The sequence below is a fragment of the Myotis yumanensis genome, unplaced genomic scaffold (assembly GCF_028538775.1).
Source record: "Myotis yumanensis isolate MYYU_CA2020_CCGP unplaced genomic scaffold, mMyoYum1.0.hap1 SCAF_17, whole genome shotgun sequence".
Lineage (NCBI taxonomy): Eukaryota > Metazoa > Chordata > Mammalia > Chiroptera > Vespertilionidae > Myotis > Myotis yumanensis.
This window is the reverse complement of record NW_027223768.1, coordinates 30,180,717-30,205,601: the sequence shown is the minus strand read 5'-3', so window position 1 is coordinate 30,205,601 and position 24,885 is coordinate 30,180,717. Positions and strand designations below refer to the sequence as shown.

The 24,885-nt window shown below is 47.4% G+C and overlaps 1 protein-coding gene and 1 non-coding gene across 3 annotated transcripts in view; one reads left to right on the top strand and one right to left on the bottom strand.

Moving 5' to 3' along the window:
* Window positions 1-376: 376 nt before the first annotated feature.
* HHAT (hedgehog acyltransferase) overlaps window positions 377-24,885 on the top strand; it is a 163,543-nt gene continuing 139,034 nt past the window's right edge. Inside the window, exons 1-4 of one of the 2 annotated variants that reach the window (XM_070395775.1) lie at window positions 377-491; window positions 9,339-9,472; window positions 15,082-15,149; window positions 24,675-24,788. In XM_070395775.1, coding sequence (XP_070251876.1) covers window positions 9,382-9,472; window positions 15,082-15,149; window positions 24,675-24,788 — 273 coding nt within the window. In that variant the 5' untranslated portion in view covers window positions 377-491; window positions 9,339-9,381. Of the gene's footprint in view, window positions 492-7,743; window positions 7,800-9,338; window positions 9,473-15,081; window positions 15,150-24,674; window positions 24,789-24,885 lie in introns of those variants that run through there. The other variant, XM_070395773.1, reaches the window with a different exon arrangement.
* On the bottom strand, window positions 17,567-17,682 carry LOC138996530 (U5 spliceosomal RNA). The gene has a single exon (XR_011468808.1). It is a non-coding gene; the product is annotated as a U5 spliceosomal RNA (small nuclear RNA).

The following is a 24,885-nucleotide window of genomic DNA, read 5'->3' as shown; positions in this document are numbered from 1 at the left end:
TGGGGGCCGCTGGGGTGGGATTTAGAGTTCACCCCGAGTTTCAGGGACTTCCGCTCCCAAACCCCCAGGCCTGCAATTAACCAAGGGTCGGGGAGAGGTCTGCGCGGGGCTCTGCACGGGGCCCGGGCCGAGCCCGGGTGTGAGCGAGGCGTGGGGCGCCGCCGGACCACGCGCACCACACGCCGCCGGGTGGAGAGGCGGGCGGCCCGCTCGCCGGTCCCCTCCGGGAGCGCGGCCCGCTCGCCACCGCTCGGGAGCGCCGCCCGCCGGCAGGCCCGGCCGCCGGGAGCGGGGGGCGCGCGGGCACGAGGCGGGGACGCGCTGCGAGCGCGCGCGCGGGCGGCTGCGCCAACGGCCGCGCCGGGGAGAGGGCGGCTTCCCGGGAGGCCCGCCGCCGCCGCCGCCGCCCGGACTCGGAAGCGCGGAGACGGGTGTCGGGGACTCCGGCGCGCGGGAGCGCCGCCGCCGCCGCCGCCCGGGACAGCCCGGAGGTGGGTAGCTGGGGACCGCGGCGGGTCCCGGGACGTTTTAGGGGACTTTCTTTCTTTCTTTTTTTTTTTTGCTTCGGTGATTCGGTTGAAAAAAAGAAATGCACGGACTCTTTCCGATCCCTACCCCCGGCCCCTGCGTGCGCGCCCGAGGGCGGGACCGGGAGACGCCGGTCCTGCCGCGGAGACAAAGGCGCGGGGGCTGTGGCCGTGCGCCCGGCCCAGCTGGGCTCCCGCCGCCGGCGTCCGCGCTCGCCCCTGCCCGCGTCCCCTCGCCCTGCACAGCCCGCGTTCTGCGCCCCGCTGCGGGGAATTGCGGACGCGGCAGTATTGCTGCGGCTCCAGTGACCCCCGAAGTTAGAGGTGTCTTTTGATTTCTACTCCCAGGGTCCCTGTTTTCTTCTAAATCCGGCCTTTAGGTGGCACTGGTCTCTGCAAAGGGCCTCCTCCCGGCCGTCCCCACCAGCGCGGGCGCGAGGGGCACTAGGTGGCATTGGCGTTAGGAAAGGCGCTGCGTCCTTGGTTCATGGCTCTTGGGTCAGGGCAGCCAGACTAGTTAGTGGCTGGGCTCCCTCGCTGGTTTGCATTATGGGGGGGGGGGGGGGGGGGGAGGGGGGCGAGTCTCGTTTACTTTCTGTTTTTGCATCGTTCATTCATTCGCAGAACTAGGCGTTCACTTCTGTGTTGTAAAGTACTGTGGGAGCCCGAGGAGCTCAGAGGGAAGGCTTTTTGGAGGAGGGGGTGCTTTTTATCCTGGAATTTGAAGACTAAGTATGATTTTTTTTTTTTCCTCTTCCATTCTTTATGTTCTGCCTTTCCTATACTTTTTCTCCCTCCTTTCGCTGTGGCCGTCCCGAACTGTGTTTAAGTGTTGGGTAAGGACAGCCAGTCTTAACCTGAAAGAGTCAACTAATATTGACAGGGACGATGTGCTCGTCAGATGCTTTAAAGTCATTATTTTTAAACCTTCTGGTAACTGGGAAGGATAGGTAGTGTTGCCCATTTTTTTTTTTTTTTTTTACAGAAGAATAAAGGAAGGCTTAGAGGAGATGCCAAAGCCACAAACTGGTAAATGTTGGGAGTCCTCTTTTTGGATGAAAGCCTGTGCTACCTACTGTTTACTTTGTTCCTCTTTGGGAAGAAGGATACATACATAGACTAACTTAGGGTGAAGGCCAAGTGTCTGGAGAGAGCGGTCACTGCAGTGGGTGGCGAGATGTTGCTGGGAACTCTGCAGGTGACATCAGGAACTAGCCAGCACGGGCCTTACCTGTGTGTCTCCTGCTTCCAGCACAGGGCCGGCCCCGGGAAGTGCTCCTGGATTGTTGCATGGGAATTCCCTGGCTTGGATGAAGTTCCTGATTTCTTTTAGGAGTTCTTTGCCTCTTTTGTGTGCCAGGGACCTCTTTGGGATCTGGGGAAGCCACTTTTTAAACGGCATTAAAAATATTCACAGGGAAACTTGAATGACTATAAGCCAGAGTTATATAACATTTTAGTTTGGACTTTCAAAGCAGACAGAAATAACTGTCAGCATCATCATGATGAAGTAAATTGTACTTAGGCACCATATTTATCAATTACAGTTGAGATGCAAATGGCCGACTTTGTGATGAATGGGTAGAAAGAACCCGTTTAACCTGCGCTATATTTATTAGTATGTCCAGTTACATATAAATGCATCCCGGGTTCCGAAATAAAATGGCCTGGCTTTCTTCTCCATGCATAGGGCCTAACTCATTTTTCAAAGTATGTGTTTACATCTCAAAAGAGCCTGGTCTAACTCATTTTGTAAATGAGGCCTAACTGGTCAAGTACACTTAAGCAGTCTTAAGGTAATATTTTACAAGGAGTCTGTATGAAATACAGTCTTCTAACTGTACCCTTCTTTCCCTGTCATACACTCTAGTCACCACAAGAAACATTTTTCGAAGTTTCCACGTATACCTCAGCCAGCCTATCACAAGAAAGTTCCAGGTTCTTTTCCTGGTCAGGGAACATGCCTCGGTTGCAGGTTCAGCTCCCGTCTCGGCGTGTAAGGAAGGCAACTAATGTTTCTCTTTCACATCAGTGTTTCTCTCTCTCTCTCTCCCCACCCCCCCCCTTTCTCTCTCTAAGCATTCCTTTAGGGAGGATTAAAGAAATAATAAATTTTATGGCAATACATTTGAAAATTCATGTAAAATGGACAAGCGTTTTGAATAAAATGCCTCCCCTTAAGACATAAGAACTAGAATGTCTGAATAGTTCTATGTCTATTCAAGAAATTAAATTTGTAGTTACAAACCTTTCCATAGCAAAATTTCAGGCCCAGATGGCTTCCCTTGTGAAATATTACAAAATAAAAAAAAAAAAAGAAAGATAAAAAGGGAACATCCCCTGGCTGCTTTTATGAGGCCAGCATAACCTTGTTACAAAGCTTGATAAGGACAGTAAGAAAATTATAGGTCAGACTCTCACAAAAGAGTTGCTAAAGTCTTAGAATGATGCATTGGTAAATGAAGTCTCGTAATATATACAAAGGGTATTAAACCATGACCAAATTGGATTTATTCCAGGAATGTAAATTAACAGTAGAAAACCAAAAAATGTACTTTAACCACATACACAGAATAAAGGAGAAAAGTTATTTGCTAAAATTCAGCACCCATTCATGATAAAAATTCCCTGCAAGCTAAAACAATGAGAGAATTTAAAGATACAAAATAATGGGGTGTATGTCATTGCTCCACACATTAAATCTATAGATTCAGTACACTCCCAATCAAAATCCCAGCAGGTTTTTTTGTTTATTTTTTTCAAAAAGAGGCAATGATGAGCCAAATTGAACATTTATTTGGAAATTCTGGACAATCTAAGAAAAAGAGCAAAGTTGAATGACTTAAGCCACTAGGTCAATAGGTCGTATGTAAGTATGGTATTGGCGCCATGCTAGGCAGACGATGGGACTGAGTAGAGAATCCACAAACAGGCTTACACACATGACAGGTGACACTACAGTGCAGTGGAGAAAGGACAGCCTTTTCAGTAAACGACGCTGGGCCAATTGGATGTCCATATGGACAAAATGAATCTTGGTCATCCACCTTATTCCATGTACAAAAGTTAATCAAGATAACCATACAGCTAAATGTGAGAGCTAAGTCAGGAAAGCTTCCGGGAGGAAGCAAAGTGAAATATCTTCATGACATTTCATATAGGGACAGTCAAAGGATTATTGGATGGGGCACAAAAAGCACTAATTATAACGGGAAATATTGGTAAGATCGTGTGTTCATCTAGAGACTCCACAAAGACAGTGGGGAGGCACGCTGCAGAATGTGATACCTATTTCCAGTGAGGAACTCAGAGCCAGGATGTAGGAGCAACTTCTACATCATGGAGAGGATGGGCAGCCAAAGAGAAAGATGGCAAGTCATTTCAGAAAAGAGGATCACTAATAAATTCTCAAGAAACATATGAAAAGGTAGTTAAGCCTCACTAGTGATCAGGGAAATGCTAGTTGAAACTACAGTGGGGTATCAGTATGCACTCAGCAGAGCGGCTAAAATGAAAGAGACTGTCAATGCCAAGGGCAGCCTAGGATAAGGACAGGCCGAACTCTCATTGCTGGTGGGTAGGACAGTGAGTATAACTGTTTTTGGAAACGGTTTGTGGTATCACTTACTAAAGCTGGACACACTCATCTCTGACCCAGCCACCCCGTTCTTAGATAAACACTCAACAGTAAGGGGTATATATGGGCGCCAAAAGTCATGTAAAAATATGCAGAGCAGTGGTGTTCATAATGGCCCTACGTTGGATCAACACACAGGTCAATCAATAGTGGAATGGGTAGCGGCATAAATAAGTTGTTTACACAATGGAATACTCTACAGCAATGAGAGCAAAGAAATTACTGCCTTACATGCAATGTGGATGAGCTTCACAAACACAAAGCTAAGCAAAAAGAAGGTGGACACAACGGAGGAAGTTCTGTGTGATTCCATGCATGTGAAGTTCAAAAATGGGCAAAAGTAAGTAAACTAGGGTGACAGATGTCAGGCCTGTGGCCAGGACTTAAAGGAAAGGACAGAAGGGGCCTCCGAGGCATTTAATTTTTCATCTGAGCGGTGATTACTGGAGTGAGTCCACTTTTCGAAACCATTACTTTTTTTTTCTTTAAGTATATTTTAATACAAACTTTACTTAAAATATTATGAAATATTTGGTTCACTCAGACACCCCTAATCTGGGGAGTGTAAGATGTGATGGGCATGATTGTTGGTGATGAAAAAGGTTTAAAATAGATGAGAATTTTCAGAGGAAAGAGTACAATATCACATCAGTAGCTTTTCTGAGTGAGGGATTTATAAAACTGGCTCCTTATTGCCAGTCTCTCACAGCACACATCTGGCTTAAGGGCAGTTCATATAAAAAGACTTAGAGTTGTGTTGAATGTTAAGATTAATATCAGTGTGAAGTAAAAGCCAAAAAAAAAAGCTAAGGTCAGAACTAAATACAAAATTTTGTTTTCAGGTGTATTTTTCTTGCAATTTAACTTTATGACAATTGGATTAAAATAGTCTGATGTTTTACATAGAACCTTTCAGGCAGGGGCGGTATGTTAATTTCCTATTGTTTCCTAACAAATGACCACAGACTTAGTGGCTTAAAACAACACAAACGTATCTTACAGCTCGAGGTCAGAAGTCCAGGTGGCTCTGCAGGCTGCATTCCTTCTGGAGAGGATCTGTTTTGTTGCTTTCTGGTGCCTTCTCCATCCCTTCCTCCATCCACAGAGCTCATCACTCTAACCTCTGCTCCCATCATCACATCTCCTCTGTCTCTGACTCTTCGTCCTCCCTGCCTTGTGACTACACTGGGCCCACGTGGCTAATCAGGGATAACGTCACCATCTCAAGATCTTCATCTTAATCGCATCTGCAAAGTCCCTTTGCCGTGTACGGTAATATGTTTATAGGTCCTGGGGATCTGCACATGGAAATTTCTGGGGAGCCATGTTGGGGGGTAACTCAGTTGGGATTTTTATGTCTTATCTTCACAAGTAGCACAGTTCTTGAATCTCAGTAAGAGCTCATTGATAATTTGTTGGAGAAGTCAGTCTGCGATTTTATTATTTGAAGTATCGTTTCTGAAACAAGAGAAGTGAGGTCTTACCCTACTCTCATTCTGCCACATCTGGAGTTCTGGGTTCAGCGCTACGTGCCTGTATGATAAAGGACAGCTGACAGAAGAGTAAAGGGTCTGGGAACCAAGTCATTGAAAAAGTGGTGGAAGGGACTCGTGGACATTTGTCCTGGAAGAGGGCTGGGGATGGCGAGGGTGGTATTAATTATCTTCAAATATTGGAGGGAGTATTATTAAGCCTTTTTAGTAAAAAAGTGATAATATTTAAAACAAGAATAAGCATTTCATAGCTTACTATGCCCAAGGCACTATTCTCTTATTTTTGTAAACTCATTAATTCTCATAGCAATGATCTGCGAGTTGCTATTTTTCCTATTTTACAGACGAGGAAATTGAGGCACCGAGAGGTTATGTGACTTGACCTAGGACACACAGCTAGAAAGTAGCAAAGCTGCGGGTTCAGACTTTGGCATCCCGACTCCAGTGTCAGTCTAAACCATCACATTATCCTGCCTTTAGTTCCAGAAGGTACAATAGGACTAGAGGCAGAAGGATTTTTAGAAATAGAGGCCAGATTTGGACTTAGTTTAAGGAGAAAAACAGGATAACAATCAGAACTGCTTAGACGTAGAGTTTCCCTGCCTTTGTAATGTTACTGGAAATGGTCCAGTAGGCTATTGTAAATGGAATTTCCAAACTGGCTGGAGATTAGACCAGATGACGATAAGGTCCCTGCTGATTTTGAAATCCTGATTTGGGAGCATAATTATTTTTTTCATGTTCTCTCTCTCTCTCTCTCTCTCTCTCTCGCCTTTTGACATTTTATATAATAAAGATCCATTGTGAAATGTAGTTTTCCCACTGACTTTCCAGATTTCATTTTAGAAACTCGGACATTCTGCTGTGGTAGGCCATGTCCCCGCCCCCTTTTAAAGGGCCACTGCTGCTCCTCCCTTAAGAGATGGCGTATGTGCTCTCCTTCTTCTGGAATCTGGGCCATCCTTTTGATTTGCTTTGACCAATACAGTGTCCTGTGGATTCTGAAGCCTGGTCCTAAGTGACCTTGCACCTCTTGCCTTTGTTCTTCTGAACCCCTGGGGTCACCACGCTGTGAAGGGGCTGGCCTCCTGGAGGATGAGTGCCCGCGTAGAGGAGAAGCGAGACAGCTAGCGCCAAATGCCAGGCGTGTGCATGAGGCCATCCTGACCCGCCGCCACCCCAGCCCCCTTTGAGCCAAGTGGTGACTTAGTCATATGAGTGATGCCAGGGGAGATCCGCAGAACTGCCTAGAACGCCACCCCGCAGACTCATCAAGAGGAACAGCTCCTTGTTTTAAGCCACTGTGGTGGGATGGTTTACTATGCAGTGATATATAATATGACATTTCGGTGCATAATTGAAAGTAATGGTATGGATTCTAAAATATTCTATATTTAACGGTTTGCCCCGTTCTAGTTCTCCAATCTGTCGAATCCTTCTTCTGGGTGTGGGGAAGCGTTTCCCCATAGTGTTATGTGGGCAGGAGAATTAGACTCTTCATAAGACTCTTTGGTAGGTTTTGGAGGAAACTGGGATGTTAGAAGACATGCTGTGTCTAGACTTGGGTTTTCTGGCGAAAGTCGTGTAATTTATATTCTGCAGAATAGGCTTCTGTTTCATTAAATTGGACCTTGGAAAAGAGCAGAAGTCCCAGCAGTTGTTTCAAATGTGCTAGAATATTGCCCCATATTTCATTCCCTCCAAAGCCGCTGTCATTCAGTGGGCACGTGCCCCTGTGCTATGATTACTCTGTGGTTCCCAGGAAGCTCGTTTGTTCCTAAAGTTAGAACGATTTCAGTTTTACTCGGCCCTTATCGCCTTGTAACTGCTGACGGTCCCCTCTTGTATCCAGGCCAGATTGGTCTGGTTTGGTTGGCCTTCAGTAAATCTTTTAAGGAATGGACTACGTATGTATCTCTTGTACGTTTGGATTACATCTAGTTGATTTTCAAGTTTTCTTTGCTTCTTAGGGGATGTCTAAATTATACATAACTTAACAAATTCTTTTGCGCTTATGTAGCTCATACTACCTTCCAACTTTCCTGCTGGATTGATTTCACCATAGATGTTGGGAAAAGATGAACCTGGTGCCCTCGGGAAGAAGAAGGAAGTGACTGAGGGGAGGCTGTGGAGATAGACTTGGTGGGTATGAACCTAAGCTCGGCTGTGTACTCGCTGTGTGATTTTGGGCAGGTTTCTTGACCTTTCTGGGCCTGGGTTTTCTCTTGTGTTAAATGAAGATCCCAGAATGACCAGCCTCAAAGAGTTGTTACGAAGATTAAATGAGATAATACTTGCAAAGTGCTCTCTCGGCGTAGGTCATCTGTACGTGGTACTCATTACAGTACAGCTGTTACTGGAATTAGTCGGGGAAAACCCAGTAGGGGACATTTTCTGTTTAGGACATTGAACAACAGTTAGTAGAAGTGTGAGATGCTGCTGCCACCAGAAGGATCGCTGGCTTAATGCTGAGAGCATCGCTTTAAAGGCCTGGTGCGTGTGGCTGTGTGGTGATAGCCTTGTTAGCGCTAGAAATCAGGATTGAGGAGCGGGAAACATTTAAAATGGAAATATTGGAATCCGTTTGTTGCACACATCAAAAATAAAGACGACAAACGTTTGAAGTGATGATGGCGTCCGCTGGGGGAAAAGCATCACACAGGAGTTACGTTTATGCCAATTTCAGGTTTTGGCACGGTGAGCTCTGCCTTTCTGCCCAGGCTAAGGAACAGAGTTTCTGTCTCTGAGAGAGTGGGCGTTGGGACCTTGGCTTCTGGTTTCTGCTCCGTCGCTGGCTTCTCCGTGTGCTTGGGCAGATTGCTTCCTTTCTCTGAGCTGGGTCCTGATGCCTGAAAAAGCGCACAGCCCTCCTGGTGCGGTTTCGAGTAGACGGTATCTTTGCAAGTAGGTGGAGAGTGTGAAATGACAAGGTTCCCACGCGGTGGCTGTTCCAGCTCTACCCGGCAGGAAGGATCTGACCACAGCCTCACAGCCAGAACTATCCAAGTGTCCACACGGGGCAACAGGGCAGAGTGGAGCTCCGCATCTATGTGTTCAGATAAAAAGCGCAGTTCCTGTGTGAGAAGGGAGACTGGATACTGCGGGTGGGCGACCAGCAGCCGGCCACGGCCGCCTGGGTTGTGTCCTGAGCCTCCCTTTTTGTCACGGGAGATGGAAGACAGGGCAGTTTCCCTGAATGCATCTTGTGAACAGCTGTGGGATGACCTTGGGAGGGGAGAAGAGGTTGGAGATGATGGTGCTTACCTTCAGGCTTTTGAAGCCATATTTTAATTCATGGAGCAACTTATACTCCCTTCTTGCTACATTGCACGCCCTGTGCTAGGTGTTGGGGACCCCCCTGCTCCCCAGAGGTCCACTCCCCGGGGACAGGCAGGTGTGTCGGGCACTGAGGACGGAACTGTGTGGTGTACACAGTGACAGGAGGGAGATGGGGTTGCAGGAGCTCAGAGGGAAAGACCTGCCCACCTGGGCAGCAGGGTGTGTGTGTGTGTGTGTGTGTGTGTGTGTGTGTAAGGTAACTGGCCGCAGGAGGCTTCACTGGGATTATATCTGTGTCACCTTGCACAGTGATGGGTCCCTGGGAGAGAACCACTGAGCTGACTGCTATTCTCGAGTGTCACGTCCATGGCTTAATGTTTTTATTTCTGTTTCTCTACCTAGAAACTCTCAACTTGGGCATCAGGACCTTGTGTCACAAGAAGCGATGCTGCCCCGATGGGAACTGTCTCTTTACCTGCTTGCTTCACTAGGCTTCCACTTCTATTCTTTCTATGAGGTTTACAAAACCTCCAGAGGTAAGTCCCGACTTTTCTGAACTTGAATCCGGAAGGAAAGGAGGCAGGAGATTCGGGAGGATGGCCTCAGGCTCCTGGGACGTGTCGTGGGCCCCGCTTTGCTTTCCCCTCTTCTTGGACAGTTTGAATCAATGGGTCAGTGGAGTGTCCCACCCTCATCTTGGATGGTTTAGCTGACCCTGTGGGCTGATCTTTTATAATAGGAGTGTTTCATTCAATGGCTCTTGAAGGCTGGGGGCGGGTGGAGGGGGATTTGCATTCATAATTTGCAGTAACTTCTGACATTTCTCTCTCACCATCCCTCCTTGCAGACACCTGGAGGCAGCCCATGGTGTTGGAGGCCCAGGCTCCTTCCCACTTCTCGCTCTGCTGCCTTTAGTGCTCTTGTGTGTATTTTGAAGAGGAATCATCATCGAGTCCACATTCCCGCCCACTGGATGGGGATTGAGCACCCTCCTTTCCTTTAAGGGCACCTTGTCACTTCTCACACCCGGTTGGCCAGAACTGAGTTCTGTGGCCACAACCGGGCGGCAGGGAAATACCATCTTTAGTTTGGTGGCCAGGTGCTACTTAAAACTCCCCAGACTGCGGAAGGAAGGATTTTGGAGGCACCATGAGTGATCTCCTCCATAGTCAACGACAGTGTCTAGAGGCGATGGGAAGCCTTGCCTTAAGGAAGACCAGGAGTCAGCCATATGAGAAGGGCAGAGGACCTGTGGACAGAGAGGAGTTTGCAGGCCAGTGGACAAGGGTGTGCAGTGCCCCTGGGTGTGAGAAAGCATCGCATGATCTGGGAACTACAAACCACTCACTAGGACCGGAGTGCAGAGTGCGAAGGGAGAGTGGCAGAGGTTGAGCGTAGATCAGAAAGCAGGGATAGAGTGTGAAAGAGCTGATATATTCAGCGGAGGAGTCCGGGCTCTCTCTTCAGGCAGGTGAATCTGTAGTTGTGGTCGTTTAAAATGGCAGAGGTAGGGTTTGGGAAGCACAGCTGGGAGTCCGCGGCCCTCAGCCTCCCCCTCCTCATTCATCACCAGGATTGACTCCTCCCCCATTCTGCATATGTCCCTCTCAAAGCCGGGGGCTTGGGTGCAGAGACTGGGGTGGGGGCCGGGGCTGCAGTTCAGGGTCCTGTCCTTGAGTAGATGACCTTGGCCTGGGCGCCAGGTGAGCTGGCTGACGGTGGGTTGGGCCAGCTGGGCCCTTCAGTTTACTGACCTCTGTGAAGGGACCCGGTGCACAGTCCTGCAGGAGTCCAGCACTGGGCAGACTGTCTTGATGGCCAGCTTAGTCGCAGGTGTTGTGGCACAGCCGAGGCTCTGGTGACCGGTGTGATGGTCCTTCATGTTATACTTGACCCTGTTTCCCTTGTTAGTGGAGGCCAGGGTCATGGGAAGCAGCAGCATGGTTTACAGTCGCTTTCCTCCTGGGATTCCAAGCCTGGCAGCCCACCCCTTCCTCTCAGGCTTGCATTGGCGGTTTCCTCTCATGCCCACTGGTCCTCAAGGGAGGGGAGTGTCGGCCTTCAGGGACTCTGCTTTCCAATGCTTTCCATAAAGCTCGCACAGTGACTTGGGCCAGGGCCTGGCCGTAGGGCATGTAAAGGCAACCGTAGCGTTAGACTCCACAGCGCCTCACTCCCCGCTCCCCCAGCCCATCATGCTCCATGTTCCATCAAATACAGAGAATGTGTATAGAGCTTATGGCTTCCTCTCTGCTGGATCATTTCCAACTCAGTCCACGCCTGTCTTCCTCTCCCGGGAGCCCTCAGGACTCCCATGCTAATGCCCACCCCTCCCCTCCGGCCTGGCAATCTGCCTCTGCAGGCCCAGAATTCCTTAGGTGAGTCCCTGTTGGGAGGCTTGAGACCTTTCACGTCCTTTATTGCCTTGCCTCCTACTTACATATATGGTCTCCTTTTACTTGGGGGATTTCTAAATCACTTTTTCATTCCCTGAGTGGCAGTTGGGAGACAGAAGAGAAGGAGCCCCCACACCTCAAGAATGTGGGAAAACCAGCGCCTTGTCACCCGTCTTCTACGCGACAGTCTATAGGAATATCTGAGAGTTGCTTACCACTCCGTTACCTCATCTTTAGAAGTCGTTTTCCTGCTCCCTTTCTCTGCTCTCATTTACTACACAGTCTTCTATACCTACAGGCTCCCTAGAAAACCAAAGAACCAGTAGGAGCTGATGAGGATTTTCAAATGCATAGAAGCTTCAGGATGCATTAAGCCACGATTGGGTTGCTACTCCCTGGCGGTGGCTTGTATCACAGGAGGGCATGTGAGTGTGTAATGCCCCCCTCCCCTGTCACTGATCCTGCCCTCCAGTTCCCCCTACCCCACCCCATCAAAGTGCTGAGGGTGAAAGGGGAAGCTTAGCTAGAGCTTTTAAGTAAATGGTTCACCACCAGGGCTCAGTGGCAGCGATTAACATGCAAATTCTCTCACCCAGTAGGTAGGGTGGGGTTTTGATGTATCCTCTTGTTGGGTGGTGGTTGGAGAGAGGAGAATCCAGCTGATTTAGCCAGGAGGGCTCACCAGCAGAAACTGTGTCATTTCTATGCGCTCAGGCGCTTTGGTGCAGCACTGCATTGTGGGAAAATGGGACCAGGATGCCTACAGTCAGGCCTGTGTGGTGGGGAGACAGTTTCCCTGGGCAGGGAAGGCTCCTCCTGCTTGAGTGTAGTATGTGGCTTACGATGAAAGCTGTTCTTGCCCGAAGAGTGAGAGCATGGGATGCCTACCCAGAAGGTTTAACGGGAGAAGTTCTGGGGCCTTGGCTCCTCTGGGAAGGAGCTCCTGCTGCAAGTCTCAGCCTCCATTCTCCCATGTCAACCGAATTGATTTCCTAAGGGGGTGTGAATGGGTTTAAATTGCGGTTTTCCATGTGTGTTGTATGACATTTGTTTGTGTCACGAGGTCAGACGAGGGTGGCTTGTAGGAATTTTCCAAAGCACGAGGGGAATTTTGGTCTGGAGCTACGCTGTCCATTACTGTAGTCATTAGACACGTGGCTAATGAGCACTTGGAACGTGGCCACTTCCAGTTGAGATGTGCTGTTAGGATAACGTGTGCATTGGACTTGGAAGAATTAATGAGTAAGAAAAAGGAATGCAGAGTAACACATCCATAGTTGTTTAATCCTGATTCCATGTTGAAATAATGTTTTGGATAGATTGAGATAACGAAAATATACGAAATTAATTTCACTCTTTAAAAACTTTAAAAAACGTGGCTACTAGAAACTTTAAAATTACAAATGTGTGTGAGATAGTATTTCAGTAGGACAGCGCCCCTGCTGGACAGGATGTCCTCATAATTCTCCAGTCTGCACAGAATTCCTTTTTCCCACTAGAGGGCGGTGTGCTCCAGCTTCAGTTTATCTGGTTGCTTAGCAGGAAAATTTCACTGCTTCTGGATGTACTCTTTTTAAAAAGGAGGAAAAAAAGAACTCAATTTTCTGCCTTGTTTCACTTCTTTATAATTCTGAGGTTTCTGGAGATTTCTCTGTGTATGAAAGTGAAGCCCAAACCAAAAAGACAAGCAGAGAGGTTTTCTGTCCAGTTTGCCTTAATGAATTAGGAGGTTCCTGTATGTCTTTGCTGGATTGCAGTGTCTTGCTGTTTGTTTGCAGGCTGTTCCCTTGACTTGAGTTTGTGCATGACACAGCGCGTTCGCCCATGCACGTGCACATGCAGACACACACACACACACACACACACACGCATGCACGCACACAATGTGGCATGTGTGCAGCTGTGGCAGGAAGGACCAGGGCTCTGCTGCAAGCACACGCCTCCAGCACACCTCCTGGACCCGGGAATGCAGTGTGTGTGGCAGAGCTGTGCCATGTGGTACCCTGGCCCAGGGCTCAGTACCCCGCACTCTTCTGTCGTTCCTGGGGCAGTGTTGCCTTTGGCTTGAAGTTGGGGCTGCTGTTTGCATCTAGTGTGTGTGACTCTGCCTCTTGGTTCTACTCTAGATCATCGTTTCGTGATTAAGTTTGAGTCGCACGCTCTTTTTTTTTTTTTTAATGTTTTTTTAAAATATATTTTATTGATTTTTTACAGAGAGGAAGGGAGAGGAATAGAGAGTTAGAAACATCGATCAGCTGCCTCTTGCACACCCCCTACTGGGGATGTTCCCGCAGTACATGCCCTTGCCCGGAATCGAACCTGGGACCTTTCAGTCCGCAGGTCGACGCTCTATCCACTGAGCCAAACCAGTTAGGGCGAGTGGCATACTCTTTCTGGTTTTCCGGCAATCGTTCTGGGTCACTCCCTTTGGTCTTCTGTGGTTCTGTACTTTTGTTGGGCCAGTAGCAGTGGTTCTCCTCGTTCTTGTCTGTGCACTCTGTGTCTTTTGGGTGATGTCAGTCTTTCTGGAAGCTTCATCACTACCCTTATACTGAGGTCTCCTGGGTCTTTATCTTCAACTTGGGGCCCTCTTGAGCACCACCCATACCCACCCAGCTTCCTACTGTATATCACATAGACACCCCAGACTCGAACTCCACCTCCTCATTCCTGTGTCATGGCACTCATCAGCGCTACTGTAAATTTCTGTTATTCATTTGTCTCTCTTACCTAGTGTGCAGTGAGCCCCAGGAGGGCAAAAGACATGCCAGTCTTCTTCTGTTTCAATCCTAGCATCTCACAACACGTATTTGAATGAAGATTTTATTATATTTTGTTTTATATCAGTTGTTTGCCTTGTAAACATACTTATGACTCTTACACGATTCCATTTTATAATCTTGGTAGCATTATTTCACATCATGAGGCCTTGATCACCATCAATGTGTGGAATGATCCGTTAAAAAAATTTTTTTTTTGCCCTGGCCAGTAGGGCTCATCCTATGCACTGAAAGGTTGTGGGTTCTATTCCTGGTCAGGGCACATACCCATCTTGTGGGTTCGATCCCCGTTCGGGGCACGTGTGGGAGGCAACTGATCCATGTTCCTCTCTCACATAGATGTTTCTTTCTCTCTCTCTCCCTCTCCCTTCCTCTTTAAAATCAATGAAAACATATCCTCAAGTGAGGATTGAAAAACTGTATATAAAAATATTGTAGCCCTGGCCGGCTTGGCTCGGTGGATAGAGCGTTAACCTGCGGACTGAAGGGTCACAGGTTCAATTCCAGTCAGGGGCATATGCCTGGGTTGTGGGCTCAATCCCCAGTAGGGGGCACGCAGGAGGCAGCCGATCAAACTCATCGTTGATATTTCTATCTCTCTTCCTCTTCCTCTCTGAAATCAATAAAAATATATTTAAAAAATATTTTACCACCTGTACAAGTGGGGCATTCGCATTAACCCGTCCAGGGGGGTCCCTGTGCTGGAGGCTTTCTCTCTGGACACCTCTCCCTTTGTGAGCCTGATTCCACCTGGGAGGGGACATTTCCAGCAGCCCCGCCATGGATTTCCAGGAACTCAGCTCACAGACAACTGGAGAGGGGGATGCAGGAGCCTGACGTTTCCATGCCCATAGCTCAGTCCACAGGAGGCTTTTCCAGAACACATTCCAGTTTCTCTTAGTGCCTCTGCTGTTAAGCCAACCAGTTTTATTTGGATTGGGAACTAATGGCCACTGTTTTTCTTGTCAGAACATGAAGAGCAATTGGACCAAGAATTTGACCTGGCGATTGGCACTTTGCTTGGAGGATTCAAGAAGGTACACAGTGGCTAAAGGATAAGCCTTCTCAGTTTTCAAGCCGGGTTCAGTATTTTGCACCCCCTTTGTCTTGGCACTGACCCAGGTGTAGTATTCACCAGCACTTGGGAATGAGGGATCTTTCCTCCAAGCTGTAAAAGGTGTGAGTGCTGTGTTGGGTAAAGAACTCCCCGGGGTCTCTATCTTCCTGTCCCCTGTTTTCTTCTCAAGGCTCCAGAAATCTGATTGTCTGACCTTATCAGTGGGGACAAATTTCATCCTCGCAAAGCTCAGGCACTTTCTCCTGACCCAGCCATATCTATTAGAATTAAATGTGGCCCCAGACATCCCTACAGCAACTGTTGGCAACCGTATAGGAAATTCTTCCTTCCTGCCTCCAAATGTCCTGCGTGGTTCAGGGTCCGGGCTCTGGAGAAGAGGCCACACGCAAATGACAGAGACGAGACAAGAAATAATAATTTGGAAATTGGGGGGCCAGGCGAGAGCCCATCCCAAGAGGAAGGACTCTGCTTGTGCTCAGGCCTTGCCATCCTTTTATTCAGTTTGGGATACACCCATAGCCCTTAGGCAGGCAATTTCCAGTAACAGGCAGACTGTCTTATCAGTAAGGGTTTACATGACAATCTGGTGGGGAAGTTGCTTCAGCTGCCATTGTCTCCACTAAACAGTGGGTGCATAGCCCTGACCTTTGCCGGGGCTCAAGGGTCACCAGCATTCCGGGCTCCTTGTCCACACCTCTCTGCTAGTGAAGACAATAAGTGGTTTCCCACAACCCTGAAGCTTTGAGGGTTCTTCTGCCGCATCCTTAGGAAGGTGTTGGAGCTGGAGAAAATTTTGAACCCACCACCTATGTTGAACACCACTCCTTTCATCTGTAAATTCTCTTTAAAAAAATAATTAAATGTATTGGGGTAACATTGGTTAATAGCATTATATACATTTGAAGGAATGTGCACCCCAATGTTCATTACAGCGTTATTTACAGTAGCCAAGATTTGGAAGCAGCCCAAGTGCCCATCAGTAGATGAGTGAATAAAACAGCTGGGGTACATTTACACAATGGGATACTACTCAGCCGTAAAAAAGAAGGAAATTTTACCCTTTCTGACAGCATTGATGGACCTGGAGAACATTACGCTAAGTGAAATAAGCCAGTGAGAGAAAGACAAGTACCATATGACTTCACTCTTATGTGGAATCTAATGAACAAATTGAACCAACAAGCAAAAAAGAGTCAGACTCATAGATAGAGAGCAGGCTGACAGCTGCTTGGGGTGGGGGTGCGTGTGCTGGGGGTGGTGGTGGAGGGATTGAGCAAAAAAGAAAAAAGAAAGAACTCACTGACATGAACCATAGTGTGGTGATTGTGGGGGCGATGGGGGTGGGTGGAGGTGGAAGAGGGTATAGGGGGATAAATAGTGATGGAAAAAATAAAATAATTAAATGTATTGAAGTAACATTGGTTAATAACATTATATACATTTCAAGTGTACAACCTCATAATAAATGTCTACCCCATTGAATGCTGACCACCTAAAGTCTAGTCTCCTCCCTCACCATATGTTTGACCCGCTTTACCCTCTCTTTATTCGTAACATTCCTCATGCTAATAAACTCTCCTGTGCAGCTTTAGATGCCAGTATTGAAGTTATCTGAATTGTAACTGTATCTCGGACCCGATTTCTGATTAGGATCCGTCTAATGCTAACTCACTGCTTCTGGGCTGTGGGCTCCCCATTTGGGCACATTCAGTATGAAGAACCATCCCCGGGAGGGGGAAGAGTTAACTCTTTTTACAACGTGTCCCAAACAAGTGATCTAACAGGTGAGACTCGGAGAGAAGAAGGAGCAGAGGTTATTCCAGGCTAGAGGGTTGAACCGTGACTTGGAGCTGAAATTTAGAGAGACTTGGAGGCGGGGAAACCACTTCCTTCTCTCACATTCCCTGAAAGTGGTGCCGGTCAACATTCTTCACAAGGTTATCACTTTTAAAAAATCATGTCATGACAGTTGCTGTCTCTGTTAGAAAGAAAGTAGAAGCAGCTGCAGATGAGAGTGAGCGCCCGGCGCCCCAGTGAGTGTGAGGGTGGCCTCTGTGGGCGGGGAACGGACTGAAGCCACCGTCAGGGTAACAGTCGCTGCTGAGTTCCAGATGGGTGAGTTGTCCAGCATGACTTTACACCCAGGTTTCATGGGGCCAAATCTCAGGCCCATTTCTGTCACCGATGATAGACATTCACGAGGCCAGTAGCCGAAACCAGCTCAGGCCAACCTGCCCTGCTCCTGTGGGGCATTGCCTGACATGGGAGGAAGTGGGCGGGGCTCCAGGCTACGTGACAACTGCCAGACCTGGCCACCAGTGATGGAACTGGAGAAGTGTCCTAATTTAGAAATCTTTTTTTTGTAACCATGAGATTAGCCCTGCCAAGGCAAGGCCTCAAAAAATTGAGTATAAACTCAGAATTGTTCCTCTCCACGGAAATCTTTAGTAAAAGGCGAAAGATTTATGCGATCTGAAGAGAAACCAGAGTATGCTTTGTTTCTCCTAAATTCCCTCCTCCAGTAACTACAACTCCTAGTTCAGTTATGGTGGCTTTTTAGGGCTAGAGGTACTTTCTGCCTAAAGTTTGCACAAGAAGTTTTTCAAGTAAGTTTCTTGCACTTAAAAATGACAAGTTAAAAAAAAAAGTCTTTTAAACTTGAAAAGGATTGTACTCTGTGCAGGGTATTGTGGGTATGCAAATGAGCCGGAGTCATCACCCTTGAGATTCTACCGATACCTTAGTAGTCACTGGGTGCCTCTGGAGCCACCATTAGAGGGCGAAGCAGAGGTCAGGCCGACTGAGCTCTAAACCTCATTCTGGCTCAACCACTGAAACTGGTTTTATTCCTTCTGTATGTTGGGACTCTGGGTGCGGTCCTCTCCTCTCCTTTTCCCAACCTCCAACAATTAAGGCACAGAACCACAGAGAGTTCCCTCCCGTTCATAAAGGCAAACCTCAGACCTAATTTCAACCACTGAGACACACTGGCTGGGTTTTATTTTTATTTTTATTTTATTTTATTTTTTGCTTATGGATGGCCACTTGTTATAGCACCTTTTGTTGAAAAGACGATTCTTCCATTGAATTGTTTTTGCACCTTTGTCAAAAATCAGTTGACCAGACTTGTGTGGCTCTATTTTTGGGTTCTTGTTGCTTTCTTTTGATTGATGTTTGTAGAGTATGTATCCTTCTGCATCCTTTTACTCTCAACCTACCTATATTGTTGTATTTAAAGTGAATTTCTTACAGACAGCATAGAGTTGGATCATTTCTTAAAAATCCGTTCCGCCAATCTGCCTTTTAATTGGTACATATAAATTGACTAGGGTTCATTCGGCTTCTTGAATCTGTAGGTTTATGCCTTTTGCCAGATTTGCAAAATTTTTAGCCGTTATTTCTTTGAATATTTTTTTCAGCCCCACGTTTTTTCTCTTCTTCTGTTTTTTTTTTTTTTTTTTTTTTAGGATTTCACGAATCACATGAATGTTAGATCTTTATAATTGTACCACAGATTTCCGAGGCTCTGTTTATTTATGTTTTCAGCCTATTTTTTCTGTTATCAGATTGTGTGATTTTCATTGACTCATCTTTAGGTTCAATGCTTCTTTCCTGAGTCGTCTACCTCTGCTAGTAAGCCTATCCAATGAGCTATTTTATTTCATTGTCATTCCTCAAGTCCTGAGGTCCCTAGCCAGTCTGTCTTCTTTTTGCCATCTCTCGGGGTCTTCCTATGGTTTATCTTATAATTACACTCAGGGCTTTTAGTTGTCCTTGGTGGGAAGGTTAGGGAGAAGGGTGTTTATTATAGCTCGCCGGGAACCAGAAGTCTCTGCGTTGACGTATTTTAAAGTTAGTTTCCGACATCGTAGAAAAGATAAGTTATTTTAATAGCAAATGGGTACGTTTCTGCAGAGAGATGGCAGAGGCAGTGTGCTGCAGGCGATGGATGCTGGAGGCATGGTGAGCCTTGGTTCTTGTTCTTGGTGGTCTCCGTCCGCAGCCTTGGAGGCACCTTAGCTACCACCATGGCTGATTCTCCTAAGAGGTGCTCTGGGATGGGCATGTATAGAGAACCCATACTCTGCTCCTCCGTCTTTCTCTTTTACTCTCACACGATACTTCTAACACCAGTTGTGTGGGGGGGCTTCCCTACACCAAGCAATTCTGCGACACCAGCTGGGTGTCCAGCAATTCAACTCAATAGCTGACACTCTCCCCAGAGATGGCCTCAGATCCCACAGGTGAAGGGCTCAGTCCTACAAGATGCTCCCACCCCCCTGCCTTTGGATGCCAACTGCACGTCCAGGTGGTACCCATGGCCCCTTCCTCAGGGCCAGTTAAAGTGCTAGAGTGGCTCACAGAACTCAGGAAAGCATTTTACTTCCTGTTTAACAGTTTATTATAAAAGGATGCGATAAAATACATGGATGATCATCCGGATGGGAGAGATGCACAGGGTGAGGTGTGCGGGAGGGGTGCCGAGCCTCCAGGCCCTCCCCAGGCCCCCCATCTCCCAGTACCTCCACCTGTTCACCAGCCCGGGAGCTCTCTGAACCCTGCATTTTGGGGACTTTTATGCACTTTATCACAAGGCATGACCAATCATTAACTCTATTTCAACCCCTCTCCCCTCTCAGAAGAATGGGGTGTGGCACTGAAAACCCCAAGCTTCTACCCATGGCTTGATCTTTCTGGTGAACAGCCCCATCCAGGAGCCCACCCAGACCCACCTCATTCCAACAAAACACAGTGTTAGCACCCAGGGAATCCCAAGGGCTTTAGGAGAACAAAAGATGCTCCTATTGCTCTTGTCACAGGAAATTCCAAGGGTCTTAGGAGCGCTGTGCCAGTCATCGGGTGCACCAGTTACATATTTTCTGTTATTTCACAGGGAGCTCTCTCTTTGAGAGCTCGGATAGCTCGCTGATGGGTCAAGGGGACAGACCGAAATGATGTGTGGGGGAGTTCTTCCACATACTCGGCCCACTTTCCTGGTCTTCCACCCGGTGTGTAAAATTCAAGGAGAAATATGGTATCTGTCCCCCTGGTTTGGTGGCTCAGTGGTTAGAGCGTAGACCCAACATGGAAGGGTCCTGGGTTTGATTCCTAGTCAAGGGCATGTATCTGGGTTGCAGGTTTGGTTCCCGGCCCCAGTCCGGGCATGTGCTGGAGGCAACCAATCCATGTGTCTCTCACATTTCTCTCTTTCCCTTCCTCCCTCCCTTGATCCCTCCTTCACTCCCTCCCTTTTAGTTTGTCTTAAAATCATTGGGAAAAATATCCTCAGGTGAGGATTAACGACAACAAAAACAATGGTATCTGAGATTATGAAGAGCTCCCCTCTCCTCCCCCTGGACGGATGGCAAGAATGTTCGCTTTTTCTTTCTCTCTTTTATCACTCACCTCTGCCTCGGGGACCTTCAACATTTTGGGATTCCATCTGGAGTTCCAGTTTCTCGTGTTCGCCTGCTGCAGAGATGTTATATATGAACTAGTTTTCTTGAGTGTGTGAAGACTTTCTAGGCAGAAAGCAGATTCTCTTCAGTGTGAGGACCATTTCAGGAACCCTGGTCCCCAAAGGCCTGGGAACCATTTTTTCTCCATGTCACTGTGACTCGCTTAGTCTTTCTGTATTCTGCAGGAGTGACGCGAATGGGATGTAGGCTTTATTAGCATGGTTTGTAGCTGGGGAATCTTACGAGGTTATGTCATTTGCTATGTAGTTATCACATTCTATTACACTTTTAGGGGGGTCAGGATCCCTAACTTATTGAAAAGCCTTATTATCTGTTTGCACCTCATTTCTCCATATATGTACCTTGTAGAAAATGTGTTTTTTTTCCGGTTTGAGGATGTGGGGAAAATAATACCTTTTATTGTGCCTTTGCCTTCGTAATAGAATTTAGTATTTCTCTTTTAGAATGTGATTTATTTATTTATTTATTTATTTTTAAATATATTTTTATTGATTTCAGAGAGGAAGAGAGAGGGATAGAGAGATAGAAACATCAATGATGAGAGAGAATTATCGACCGGCTGCCTCCTGCATGCCCCCTACTAGGGATCAAGCCCGAAACCCAGGCATGTGCCCTTGGCCAGAATCGAAGCCGGGACCCCCCAGTCCACAGGCCAACGCTCTATCCACTGAGCCAAACCGGCTAGGTCAGTGATTTATTTTTTGTAAGCTCTAGGACGAAAGGGAGAAATGTGGAATAGGCAAAACAGGGAGACAGAATCTGTACTTGCTCAAGTATCCGCATATGTCTGGCATAATCTGGAGTGAATTCTAGGAGGGAGGGAGGTAGCGGTGTAGCCAGAGGAAGTCACTGAGTTTAGGTTGGCCGTTAGGTTGAAGAGATTCAACGAACCCCCCCACATCAATTAGGTTCTCTCGACGTAACTAAGTCCTCGAGAAGTTTTCTCTTTCCTTCTTCTACAAAACACCTCCCTGCCCCCTTTCTACCCTGGGCCGATTTGCCCGGCCTAGATTATGAGGGCCCTTTAAGAGACTGGGATGGCATGTGCCCTTATGCTAGTCCAGTTAGTGGCATCCTGACCCCCGTGAGCATCTTCTTCACCTTCACCCGTACAGGATGGGGAAGACGCTTAAGCAGAGATTCTGTTATTTACAGGGGGTCGGGGGGTGGGTTGTTAATGAAAACATTTCATCTTTGAGGAAATGTTGGCAGGGGAAGGAGTGTTGTCTCCGAAAATTGTGAGCAGTAAACTAATTTAGTTCAACTTATTTTAGAAAGAGCAAGGCATCTGTTGAAAGAAAAGCAAACTCTTGCAATAATTGCTACATGAATCACTGGGCTGAGTTCACCCAGAGAGCAGCGCTGCTCCTGTGCAGAATTCATGTAAATACGCCCTCCTTTTCCCTCTCTCCTTGGGAGATTTATAGGCCATTAAGGCAAGCGCGCTGCCTCTGAAAGTGCAGGGAAATGTTTCCGGATTCAAGTACCTTGTAAAGGTTTCCTCGGAGCCTTGTAAACAGATTACTTTTGCTCAGTGTGACTGGGAATTAGGTCCGGTCTCAAAGTAAATACTATGCACGTGATGTCATTTCGGAAATAGATAACACAGAAATGTCTAGTACTTCCGTTGTGTTTCTTTTGTTATCGTTGCAAAATTCTGGATACAAGGATAAGGAAAACAGTAAATCTCTTCATCTCTGCACTGTCTGCTCTGTCTGAGGAGAAAAGAGGCATGCCAGTGAAAAATGCTGCCCGGTAGTCAGTAAGGTGGATCCTTTTCTATTGGGTTTGAACCGCATACCTGGATTCACTGGTGACTGTGTTCTAACGTAAACACTCATTGCCTCCATGATCCAGTTCCAGAGCATTCCTCGGACTGACCTAGCTGCTGTCTTCCTCCATTTCGTCTTCCTCCGCTGAACAGACTTATTTCAGAAGTTTTCTACAAAGTGAATTCTTTTCATAATGCTTCTATTGTGAAACTAAAGCTGGATTGCAATCAGAAGAAAAATTCTTCCCAAAGTATGTTGATCAAAACAAACAAACAAACAAAACTTCAAAGTATGTTGATCAAGTTTCCACAGAGACAACAGATTCCTCTCCAGCCAGTTTAAACAGAAAGGAATTTATTGTGGGAATTTCAGGAGCTCTCAGAACAGTGAAAAAAACTGTGGGGACAGGCACTAAAGTGAGCTTCCAGGAGCCATTCCCAGAGTAGCCTGCAACACGGGGCTGCTGCCCAGCTCACGGCTTGAGAACTCCCCAAACTGCCCACCAGGAAGCTGTGTACCGCCGGCCTGCCGGGGCCTCTGAGTCTCCGCCACCATTCTGTCAGGAGAGTCTCACAGCCCATGTTTCTTTAGGTTCTTTCGCCTTCAACGTCTTCCTGTGTTCACCAGAAGCAAGGTCATATGATGTGTGCAGACGTGCCAGCTGCAGGGAATTCTGGGAAATGTAGTTGTCTGCTTTCCCACCACTAATGTCTATAGGAAGTAGTTACCGCAAGGGGCTGGGGTGTTGATTGAGTCAAGTGGTGGTGTCTGCCATATGGAGCAGACCTTCCTTTTACTAGTATTTTGAGGAGAAGGGTATGATGGTTGTTTCCTATGGCATTTCAGATGTTGCGGTCTTCCTGTTATCTATGGATTCACTCCTTTTGAGTCCACACTTTCTAGAGGCTTTATCTTGTCTTTGTTTTTAAAATATGTTTTTATTGATTTTTAGAGAGAGAGGAAGGGAGAGGGAGACAGAAACATCAATGATGAGAGAGAGAGAAACATTATCGATCGGCTGCCTCCTGCATGCCCCCCACCAGGGATCAAGCTTGAAACACAAGCATGTGCCCTGACCTGGAATCAAACAGGTGACCTCTCAGTGCACAGGATGACGTCCAACCAACTGAGCCGCACCAGCCAGAGCCGTACTCCGTATGGTATCCCAGGAACACAGACTTTGCAGCCTGAGAACCTGGGTTTTGAACTTGGGCTTTGCCATGATTGGCTGGGAGACTTTGGGCATGATATTTAACCTCTCTGAGGGTAGTTTTCTTACCCCGAGGTGGGCAGACCATACCGTGCAGTAAATCCACACACGGTGGTGGGTTCTTCCCATTTCTGGGGAAGAGGGCAGGCCGGATGAGTGGGGAACTTTCTGGAACAGAGCAGGCTGCCAGTGTGGATGGGAACCGGGAGACTTGTCTTGGTAACGAGGTGGTGAGCAGGGAGATCGATCAGCCCTCTCTTGAAAGGTCACAGGCAGTCAGGGCTCAGAATTCCTGGGCGTGGGTGACCCACACCCTTAGTATTTCTCTCCTTTAGCCTGGAAAATAAGTTTTTTCACCTTCTGAAAGGAATCTTAGACATTGCACTAGTTCAGACCTTCATTTCCCACACAGGACAGCAATGAGACCAGCCACGCTGGAGGGGAGAGTGTATGTGGGTAGGCAGAAGTTAAGTGCCTGGTCGGTTTACACAGCGACAGACATGTGACTAGAACTTGGGCCACCTGATTCCACTCCCCCACCACTTTTTAAAAATACATATTTTTATTGGTTTTAGAGAGGAAGGGAGAGGGAGAGAGATAACTAAGCTGAGATAAGCTCCGTTCATGACTTACACTGTCTGTGTGATGCTGGGTAACAACTGAATCCTTTAACCCCCGTTTCATTGTTTATAAAATGGGAATAATGATAGTTTCTATCCTGCAGAGGGTCCTGGGAATCAGCTTTAACAAAGACACTTATTTGGAGAACAGCAATGAGACCAGCCACGCTGGAGGGGAGAGCGTATGTGGGTTGGGGTTCAGTGGGGTCAAGGATGGGAGTATTATGTAAATCATCATGGATCGGCTGCCTCCTGCATGCCCCCCCCCCCCACCGGGGGTCAAGCTTGTAGAGTCCGGACTCCAATTGGCCTTCTTTCTAGTTGGTTTATTAGCTGGAGCTTGTGTTCTGCCTCAGAATGTCCTGTAACCTTTCTGATCAGTTCTGCTTTGGGCCTATGTAGGACCAGACCGACTTCGAGTGGAGCTTCTGGATGGAGTGGGGGAAGCAGCGGCTGGTGTGGCTCCTCCTCGGCCACCTGGCTGTGTCGCAGATGGCCAACCAGATTGCAAGGAAGGTATGACTCTGCACCGTTTCCTTTTAAGCCTCTTTCTCCTTTGCTTTTTGCGAAGAAAGGGCCCTGAGCTAAGAATCAGTAGACATGGATATGAGCC